General features: G+C 34.3%; 2 protein-coding genes across 4 annotated transcripts; one reads left to right on the plus strand and one right to left on the minus strand.

Moving 5' to 3' along the window:
* The first annotated feature begins 1,524 nt into the window (after window positions 1-1,524).
* Window positions 1,525-3,705, plus strand: LOC105793981 (pentatricopeptide repeat-containing protein At1g62350). Its single transcript, XM_012622912.2, has 3 exons — window positions 1,525-1,923; window positions 2,472-2,858; window positions 3,349-3,705. Exons 1-3 carry the CDS (start codon window positions 1,609-1,611, stop codon window positions 3,376-3,378), a joined length of 732 nt encoding a protein of 243 aa, XP_012478366.1. The 5' UTR covers window positions 1,525-1,608; the 3' UTR covers window positions 3,379-3,705.
* Window positions 3,706-3,942: 237 nt separating this feature from the next.
* On the minus strand, window positions 3,943-10,170 carry LOC105793980 (GTPase-activating protein GYP1). Of its 3 annotated transcripts, none has more exons than XM_012622909.2 (10): window positions 9,829-10,170; window positions 8,741-8,897; window positions 8,415-8,598; window positions 8,250-8,320; window positions 7,562-7,699; window positions 7,394-7,485; window positions 5,998-6,269; window positions 5,507-5,592; window positions 5,288-5,389; window positions 3,943-4,520 (listed from the first exon to the last, which is right to left on the minus strand). In XM_012622909.2, the coding sequence occupies exons 1-10, from the start codon at window positions 9,897-9,899 to the stop codon at window positions 4,359-4,361; spliced, it is 1,335 nt and encodes a 444-aa protein (XP_012478363.1). In that variant the 5' UTR covers window positions 9,900-10,170; the 3' UTR covers window positions 3,943-4,358. The 3 variants fall into 3 exon arrangements, with proteins under 3 accessions (XP_012478363.1, XP_012478364.1, XP_012478362.1); XM_012622910.2 differs by having other exon boundaries at window positions 8,741-8,826; window positions 9,799-10,169; XM_012622908.2 differs by having other exon boundaries at window positions 9,799-10,168.
* Between the last annotated feature and the right edge of the window lie 393 nt (window positions 10,171-10,563).

Below are 10,563 nucleotides of genomic sequence, written 5' to 3' on the forward strand. Positions count from 1 at the left end.
GATGCCCTATAAATATGATGCAGAAGCTTGAGGGCATATTCATACGAAAAAACTCTTGGGCTTCCAGCTATAATTAGTGTAATTTTTTTCTCCATTTCCAAGCAATCGGTACCTTTGACATTCCTTAGTATTCAAAGGTCGTCACTGTCGTGGATGCAAGAAAACTTTCAAACGGGGAGCAGCTGTTGCGGTGCAGTAAAGATGATGCTCCTTTTGGTGTGACAATGATTATCGTTATTACACTTCCTATTAATAACTACAACTGTTGTCGCACTGACCTGAGTTTGACCTTTACTATGCCGAAACATCCGCTTTTCACCTGAGAGCCCTATTATGTCCAACTCGGTGTCAACCTTCGGACAAGAATGAAAGGTTAAAGATACCAGCTGCTTGGAAATAGAGAAAAAAATTATGTTGATTACACCGGAAGTCCCTAGAGTTTTTTCGTATGATTATGGCCTTAATCTTATGTATGATATATATATAGGGCATTATTTGCGGGTATCCAAAAAACTTGAACTCCTGACCGTATAACGACCGTTATCTGACCCCCCGATTATACTCAAACCCGTGACTGTATCACGGCCGTCGACTGGGACCTTCACGTAGACTTCGACCCCTGGTCGTATCAAGCATTATGACCCCGGAACCAGATTTCCCCACAATGGGTTTCTAAGGTAATGGTCCTATCCCGCCATGACATGCAATGTATGTGTGCTGGGGCACGTTATCACATCCCCGACCCCTTAAAGCTACCTAAGAACTTCCGTCGTTTCAGTTGAAAACCCTGAACACTTTCAAAATGCCTTAAACCTTCAAAACCTTAAACCTTAACCCTAAAAAACAAAAAGCCCTAACCCTAAAGAGAGAAAAAAAAAGTGTGTCCAGTTTGGCGTGCTTTACTACGATCTGCACGTTTTTTCTTTCTCTCTCTTAAAACCAGCCTATTTCCTTAATTAATGTTTAAAATGGCCTAAAGGCCTAATTAAAAAAATTTGGCCTATAGCCCTTATTTAGCCTATATATATATATATATATATATATATATATATATATATATATATATTAACAAGTGGTTGGGTGCAATGATAAGGTACATTACACTCTAAAAGGAAGAACGTAGGTTCGAACTCTGAATATGAACCATAAAACGGACATGCATAATATCAAATATTATATTAACATTAATCTCTTTATATGTTGTTATCATATCTATTTTTTTTAATATAATGCCTAAAATTATCCATAATCTCTCCCCAATCATTAAATAAAAGGATAATTCGCAGTCAATCTCACATGCTCTTGCAGTAACAATAATTTCCATGCCAATTGATTAAATATATTTTATTTTAAATTAATAGAATAATAAAAAGGAAAATGCACTAAAACAATAAAGTTTTAAATTTTTAAGGAGTGCAAAATTCTATTTAGGATAATATTTTGATTTAAAGATTTATAGGATCTAACTTTTTATAAAAATGAATAATATTTTAAATTTGAATAGGTCTCTTATGGAATCGAAGCCTATATTTATCGAACCCATGTTTTTCAGTAGCAAAACACAACTTTCATCTTCTCTACTTTACATTCCTTCCTTGGTAAAAATATATGAAACCCAGTTTAATGGGAAGTCTGAGAATTTCCCATCTCCCCCAAATGGGATTTCTGAAATACCCCCATCACAACCACAAGCAATCTAGTATTATTACTTGTGGGCTTAGAGGAGGAACAAAGAAACCCTTGTGGAAATCAAGGGTGCTTTCCACCGAAGCCATCCAAGCTGTTCATTCCCTTAAGTTAGCCAACTCCAATTCCAAATTACACCATGTTTTATCCACCAGGCTTTCCAGGTTACTCAAAGCTGACCTTTTGGATACTTTGGCTGAGTTACAAAGACAAAATGAATTCCACTTAGCTCTCAAGGTACCCTCTTTTACTTGTTACAACTGTTTCTTGGATTGCCTAGATGATTTGGAAGGAACCCTTTCAAGCTATTTGTATTTTGATTCAGTTTCATGTTTAATTTTACACTTCTTATCTTGCTTTTGGTTCAGTGTTCAATTATGGGTTTTTAGCTGATGTGATGAGGGCTTAGGTCTTTGCATTGAAATGGAAGGAGTCCTTCAAATCTATATGGAATATGACTCATCTTCATGCTTAATTAATAATCGTATATATTGCTTTTCAGTTTTCAATTATGGGATTGTAGCTGAAATGATGTCAGGGTTTAGTTTAGGTCTTTGAATTGCAATGGAAGGAACCCTTTAAATATATATGTACTATGATTCATTTTCATAATCATTATCTTGATTTTCAGTTTTCAATTATGGGATTTTAGCTGAAATCATGACAGGGTTTAGGTCTTTGAATTTAGTGCTATCTGTTTTATGATTCATTTTCATTCTTAAATTTATACTTTTTGTCTTGCTTTTCAATTATGGGATATTAGCTGAAATGATGCCAGGATTTAGGTTTTCGAATTTGTGAGGAAGGAAGTATGGTACAAACCAGACATGTGTTTGTACTGTAACATGATTCAGCTGTTGGGTAAGAATAAAATGACCGAAATGGCTGAACAGCTTTTTACTGAACTAGAAAAAGATGGGTTGAAACCTGATACAAGGGCATTCACCGAGCTGATTGGAGCATATTTGCAAGTTGGTATGATGGAGAAGGCAATGGAGACATATGAGAGACTAAAGGCATGTGGCTGTTCTCCAGATAAGTTGACCTTTACAATTTTGATAAGAAACCTTGAGAATGTGGGGAAAGAAGAGCTTGCAGCGGTTGTAAAGAAGGATTGTATTGAATATCTGGAGTTTCCTGAGAGATTCCTTGAAGATGTTCGAAAAAAGCATGTAAGTGAGGATCCTATTTCCTTTGTACTTTGTTTTAGTTCTTGTTTTATGAAATATATATATATATATATATATATATATATATGCCTCTTATATCTTGCAATTGAAACTTGTGAGTCCGTTTTATGCAACATTCCGATACAGCTGTAAAATACCATGCAAGGAAAGTTAATTTATTTAGGAGAAGCATAGGAAGATATGTAGCCTCATTGATGACATAACACTGCCAACTTAGAACATGCCACCTAAAAGTTTTATGCTTTGCTTGGTAAGAGTGAAAAGAAAATGATGTAATATTTGGACAAGTTGTTCATCGGTTTAGGATTTTGTTTATCAGAAATTCCTTGAAATGGAAGTTGTTGAGAGAAAAGTGAAAAGAAAATGATGTTTTTACTCATGCTTGACAAGAGAGACGAAGTACTGACGGATTGAGCCTGCACATTAGTTAATATCATTTGTATTGTTGAGGTGGATTTTTTTTCTGTTTCAGTTGAAGAGGCGGCAGCTTGATCTTGTTTGACAGTTTGCAGTCCAAAGGTGACGAATCACTTGTGCAGATTCTAGCTTCCTGAGAGTCCAGCTCTCGTGTGAATTTTCATTAACAGGGAGGGATTCGTGAAGCACGGTTGTTTAAGGCAACTCTGCTTTGGCACATTTATGGCCATTAACTTCATGATTTTCTGCATCTGCTTTATGTTTTGTCATTTAGGATTCGTGCTTTTCTTCAACATCTCCATTACTTTGTGCATCAAGGAGTAATTTTGGAAATGTATTAGGAACAGCATTATAGATAATTTGCTGGATTTTGTGTTTTAATAGGTTATATTCTGATGCTTTCTCAGAAAAATATTCTGCCCTCTTTTGTCGATGCAAAAAAGATGGCAGGGCACAACACCCTTGCCCATTTATAGTCCCTCTTTGTAATGCAACCGGAACAGGGGGGGAGACGAGAGGAGAGCATATACGGGTGGTATGAAGTAGACTAACAATAACTCATATATCACAACACCACCACAATGAACAATACATCTGTCTCCAAATATGGATTCATTAAAAAATTGTCATCCAAATAGACGAAACACCCTTTCATATCTGTTAATGGAATTCAAAACTTGTTATTCTTCCCAAGGTTTATGTATATTACAAACAAATATGAAATTACATGAAACCTATGTTAATCAGACTCGTAATTTTCCCTAAAGTTGTTTGTATCATCAACTGTGTCCAAAATACATCCAAATACATGAGAAAAGCTGAAAAAATATATATGCATATCCATGTTGGACGCATATATGTATACAAATTCCCACCATCCTAATTCCGGGTAACATAGAATGCCACATACAAGGAGGTACATTTCTTGGCCTCTACTTGAAAACAAACAAAAAAAAATAAAAATAAAAAAGCCCATTGCTCCCTGAATCACTTTGATAAACAAAGAGAAATTAAAAGAGGAAAATTGGACAACTGGTAAATAATTAAACAACATAAAATTTATGTTCAACTAGCTAAGTGGCTGGGAGAGCTGTTAAACATACTGTGCCATATGTAAGCCCTAGAAAGTACTGTTTCAAGCTCTTGATATGTCCAGTTTTGAGTTGGAAGGTGTTGAAGGAACATCACCATTTCTTGGAAGTCAAGCTTCTGGAGTTCATCTGACCACTGAAACATATAGAAATAAAGCATTCATCAATTCAGGTTTGCAATTTTTTTTCATGATTAGAACAATCATGACGAGAAAAATTGTTTCTAGAGGCATCTGATATTGAAGTATCATTAAAACACAAAGACTGCATGTTGGACAGTTACCCATATCCAACACTTAAGGCCCAAATTCGAGTAACATAGAATCTCATTAGCAGAGTTCACAAGGAAACAAAAATGTTTTGTTCAGTGTTGTTCCTTCTGAACTATGCAGAAGTAAAGTTCATAGGAGATTACACTATAACACGAATGACACAAGTAAACAGGTCGACTTAGCAATCTAGGAAAACAAGCATCAATAAATTTGAATAATGTAAATCCGAGAGAATGCAGCTCTTGGGAATATGAAGTGAGCTGTAAGAGATGCTCATTTTTAGTTTGATGTCACTGATCCAACATCTTACCTTTTGTCATCATCTATGTTACTCGGGATAAGGTGTGGGTATGTGAGAGACGGGTATATTCAATTTTTTTCCCTAAATATGCATCAGATATAGGTGTCGAATATAGATAGTTCAAGAAAAATGTTGTGTCAGAGAAACATAGGTCATCATCATGTTTTGACCAAAGAAATGGTGATTATTTTTCTTTTAAATAAGGGAAAGAAAGAATAAAACACACACAGACAAACATCCTTTCCTGAAACTCAATAAATGTTGCCAAAATGCAACCAAAGATGAAAAGCTAGTAAACTAGATCATCACAAATGAAGCTAAAGCACTCACCGTTAAAAGAAAACTGGCAAATATGTAGACAAGAAAATCTGGCAGTGCATCTCCTTCAGCAAGATACGTGTCCCATAGACGGGTCACTAGATGAAAAGGTATCTATTAAACAAACAAAAATAAATAAATAGAAGTTGGAGCATTTGGTCAATCAAACATAAAAAGAAAATTTGAATGCAGGAGAAACCAAGGGATTTGGATCATGTGATGAAACCTTACCTCTCGTATTAGCAAGCAGTTGAACCAGCGAAATGCGAATTGAAGATATTCAAGCCCTTGGTCCTCCATATGTCTAGAAACAGGTTCTGGTTCAAGTTGAAGAAAAAAGAAGTTAATAAGACAAAGAAATGAAATTAGAACATGAAAACATAAATAAAATTTTATGTCGATAAAGAAAATTGCATGCACATCATCAAAGAAACTACTCATGCACAGACCCTCCCCCACAAAAAAAAAAAAACCCACTCAACCACCATCACCATCACCAGCAGAAACACATTCTAAAACGAAATCATTCTTTTTCTGTAACATTAAGAAAAGGGTGTGCCTGCACATGCGTTCCAAACATCTTGCTTTGTTTGAAAACTATTACAAAACAAAATTTGCATGGTAATCGAAGGCTTAAAATTCCTTCATATAGCAAAAAGTGGTTGAGTCCATAAACAAGAACAATTCTAGGGGAAGAACTGAAAGGCTTTTGTAGAGTTTACCATCGATGCGCCTAACCAATTCCTTCAGCTTAAATACAAGCCTCTGGATTCCTGGTTGAGCAAATGTGTAATGGTCTTGCATGCCATCAAGCAACTTTGACAAGCACCAATAGCAATCAGCTTCTATGTTGGATATCTTCCCAGAAGACATATCTGAGATTGACCAACTATCTATGCTCCCTTCTAAGTACTCAGATAAGAAGACAACTAGAAAGGGTGTTACAAGATCATTTATCCCCTGCACATACCCACTTGCAGGATGCCGAATGGCCCTGTAAATGAAGAACAATATAAATTACAAAATAACACTAGTATCTTGAATGTTGCATTAAAGCAAACATAAATCAAAGTTTAAAAAAGGGGACTGGAGGTCAAACTGCTCAGACCTCCAGTGCCTAGTTAAACCAGTTGAACCGAGGTATAATGTCTTCTTTATTTTTTTTAATGTTAAATAACTTTACACACTTATTTAATTTACACATTTAAATATAAAAATAGTTAATTAACAAAAAAATGCAAAATGCATTTAGCGTAATATTTATATCTTTACTATAGAGATAAAATGTGTAAATCTCATTAATTACAAACAAATAAAAACTGATCTTTTACCCATTGAACAACCAACCAACACCCTTTTTTAAACAGGAACAACCAACACCCTTTTCCACACCGGTGAAAATTCCAGTCCATACCAATCCCACCAGCTCATGCCGGTCAATTCCGGTCACACCAGCCGGAACATAATGCACCGGCCGCTGCATGAATAATATTGAAAAATATAAAATTTTTAATTATTTACTATTATGCTAAAGACTTAATTGGAATGCCACTAATCAAAAAAGACTACACAGGAATGTAAAGTTTAAAAAGTTTATTGAGACATACTTTCACACTTAAAATATAAAAATTAAAATATAAATTTTATTAAAAACCCCGTCTCGATTATCAAAGAAAAAAATATTCGCTCACCCTTCAGCTTCTTTTACAAAAAAAGGGAATGGAGTTAAATCCTTAAAATTTCATATTGAATGATGCACTTTTATTCGTAATTTTGGATTTGTCTGAATGATAGATTTTTATTTGTTGAGTTTACTAATGAGTAATTTATATAATTGATGAATATTTTATATTTGAAATTTATTTAATTTCATTCATTTGATATTTGTAAATATATTTATATACATATATTAAATATTTTTTTTAAAATATTGATAAATCCGAAACAGTACACCGAAACAAACAGGTATCGCTACGTACCAGTTCCAGTAGAAAAACGGTGCGCCAACCGGTGTGGTACTGACTATCTTGAGTTTTAACTTTTTAAAATTTTTGAGTTTTGCATGTTATAAGAAAGCCAACAATAAATGTGAATCCACCAATTCAAATAGTAACTTACCATGTATAAAGAATGCGATCCAAGGATTTTTGAACTTGAGCTTGCTGAAAGAAAGGGACATCAGGAACAGTCCTAGGACAATCAACGGCAATCTAACAAACAGAAAAAACTAAATCAGGCATAGAAGGCTGACAATCAAGTTTGAGACTAAATAAGGGATAAAGGAACCTGGCGAAGCATATTAATCTCATCAGCAGACCGCTCAGTGTCCGGAATGTCATAAAATTGAGCAACACAATCAAGATACTCAAGGCGTTTCCTCCTTAAAACTCCCTCCCTTCTATCTGAATTAGGTGGTGCATATCCCTGTTTTCAGTTCATAAAATTTCAAACGAGAAACCGAAATTTATTTAATAAATACAATCTATCCATCCAATGACAAATTGGTTAACCCTGGATATCAAATATGAGACATGCAGATTCTTTAGCTCTAAACTGTTGCTTCATTGATACCATTAATTGGAAAAGAAAGCCACCAAGATCATACAACAAAGAAACATAACACCCTTATGAAAATGCATTTGGAAAAAACTAAAACCCGATACTAAACGCCTCCTAAAAAGATACATTGATACTAAAAGCAAAGCCTAGTTCCTTGGCATCATGAAACAGAAGCAACTCATTACACTAGGAATGCAACAATTGAAATGTTATAAAGCTTTAAAAGCACAATCCAGTGAATTGTGAGAGAATTTTTTATATGAAACATTCTACAAAGCCGAGGATATTAAAGGTGGCAGCAATTAACAAAGATCATCACTTTACATTAAAAAATATCGCAGCCTTAGCAGAAGAGTAACGAGTTGGTTCATACAGTTCAAGTCCTAATGCCAAAAACCAATAGTTAAGAGCTTACCAACAGGAGTCTCCATACATTAGGACGCATATAAGGCGGAACACCACTCCAAGCTAACTCACGTAATCTCTCTAAAAAGGACATGATAATCAAATCAAATGTACGATCATATATACATATAAAGGTTGTGAAATCATTCTGGAAGCAATAAAGTAGATATGGTACCTAATATGACCATTTGTCCTGAGAGCTCTTTAGTGAACTTCGTAACCCTGGCAGAATCTGTAGCTCTTGTGCCCATTGCAGAGTTCTGGACTTCATTGGCAGCATCATCATTCTTTGAGGTTGAAGATGTTAACTTATTATCAGTTGTATTACCATCAGAATTATTTGTATTTCTGACCCCTCCCTAAATGAAAGGAATGCTTTTCAGTTACTAATATCACGGACTTTTAAAGAAGTCTAAAGTCACACTAGTACAAGACTAAATCATCTTTCCATATTTTCGTAATAGAATACATGAAAGATACTACAGTCACTCTAAACCTCACCTCCATGGATTTGTCCATGTCATCACTTGTACCGGCATCGTTCTGTGAGAAGCTTCTTTGATAACTGGGAGATCGTTCTTGTGAACCTGAATCATCAAGTATATCTGACCTTCTGGTCAATAATATTTTACCAGGAATACTGCGACCCTTAAGCAACCTTAAAAGAGGCATAAAAGAAAACTATTATTTGTTGATGAAACAAGAAATATGAAGTAAAGATTTTATCAACATGTAATCCTAGCATTTGCTTTTACACTTGAGATAATAAAAACCACCATATATTTCCAAATCCACATAGGCAAGGTAATAAAAGTTATATAACACGACAAGGGAACTTTACAGCAGAGGAAAATTTTTCAATTTTGACTTCTTAACAGTGAGAGAGAGATTTGCATAAAGAAAAACAACTCCGCAACCCATGTTAGCATTTCAGCTAATTTACGTTAAGAAATCCAAGCTCAGCAATATTATCATTCATAAGCATGGGCAAACAAATTGTAACATTTTTGTTCCATAACCTTTACGAACTCCCCACGTTTAGTAACTGTCCTTTTTATTATCAGGAAAACCAGGCTAAAAGACAAGGAGTAACCCTTTGTGAACCCCTGTGATGCCTATGATTCCCCAACAATAATGCCATGATCAAATTACAACATACACCAAAATATCAGACGTTTTTAGGGAAAAATAGATAAATACTATGATCTAAGCACAAAGATGAAAGGATCATCTTCCAAAAGAAAGAGAAACCGGGTTATGCCATTAAGTAGAACTTGTGAGATCTGGCTTTAATTCCCAAAAGGGGCTTTCAATCTAAGTGCAAACCGCAACAAATTAAACCCAATAAACCTAATTGAAAATTTTTGCGAAATCAAAATTTCACCCTAAAGAGCAAAAATTCTTCCACGGAAATTCAGATCAAAACTGAAATTCGAAAGATCAGAAGGTATTTCTCTAAATCCAATGAAAAAAGAAAAATCCAGAATCAACATTGAGAAACCAGAAAGAAAACAGAGGAAGAAAAGTAATGGGAAATTGGAATTATTAGAAAGAGGTACCCTTGGACATTCTTGAGGGTTTGATTGAACCTGGAATCAAGGCTTTCTTTGTTACGCTGATCTACTTCGCCATGGCTGCTGCTGTTGTTGTTTGAATTCATGATTTTGTCGTTATTTCCTTGATTCTTGTGTTTCTCTCTCAACACGGCTATTGAACTCCTTTTCTTCTTTCAAACCCCATTTCTAAGAAAACATGAATACACAGAAAGATTACACAACAAACCAATAGTTTAAAAGTTTGAAAGCACTTTTGATTATTATATTAATCAATTTCGTCATTTTTGTGTTCACTGAATTCAATTCTTTCGACAAAAAAATGAATTCATTGCTTGAGTAAATGTTTTTCCTTTAGTTTTACTTTTGTTAATGGAATAATGATAAATTTAGGCACTCCCATTTATTAATCTTAAATTCAATCTTAAAAAAATGATATTTCTAATTTTTATGAGCAATTTTTTTGGTCGAATATATACTATAATTATTATATTTTCATCATAAATCTAAAAATATATATATACATAATAGAAATTACAATATATGAAACCAAAACCATAACCATTATTATCTAAAAAACACTATCTTTAATTCCAAATAGATTCACCCTCTATATAAAGATTTTACATTTGTATCTAAAAATTAGAACACCCACTTCAAAATCCAAATCCCCCTTTAGAATTTGGGCACTGAATACTCACACCACGTTTGGTTCGCTGTAATGGAATAAAGGTGTAATGGATAGAGGCGTAATAGTTAATCATTTTGTTT

The sequence above is a fragment of the Gossypium raimondii genome, chromosome 3 (assembly GCF_025698545.1).
Source record: "Gossypium raimondii isolate GPD5lz chromosome 3, ASM2569854v1, whole genome shotgun sequence".
Classification (NCBI taxonomy): domain Eukaryota; kingdom Viridiplantae; phylum Streptophyta; class Magnoliopsida; order Malvales; family Malvaceae; genus Gossypium; species Gossypium raimondii.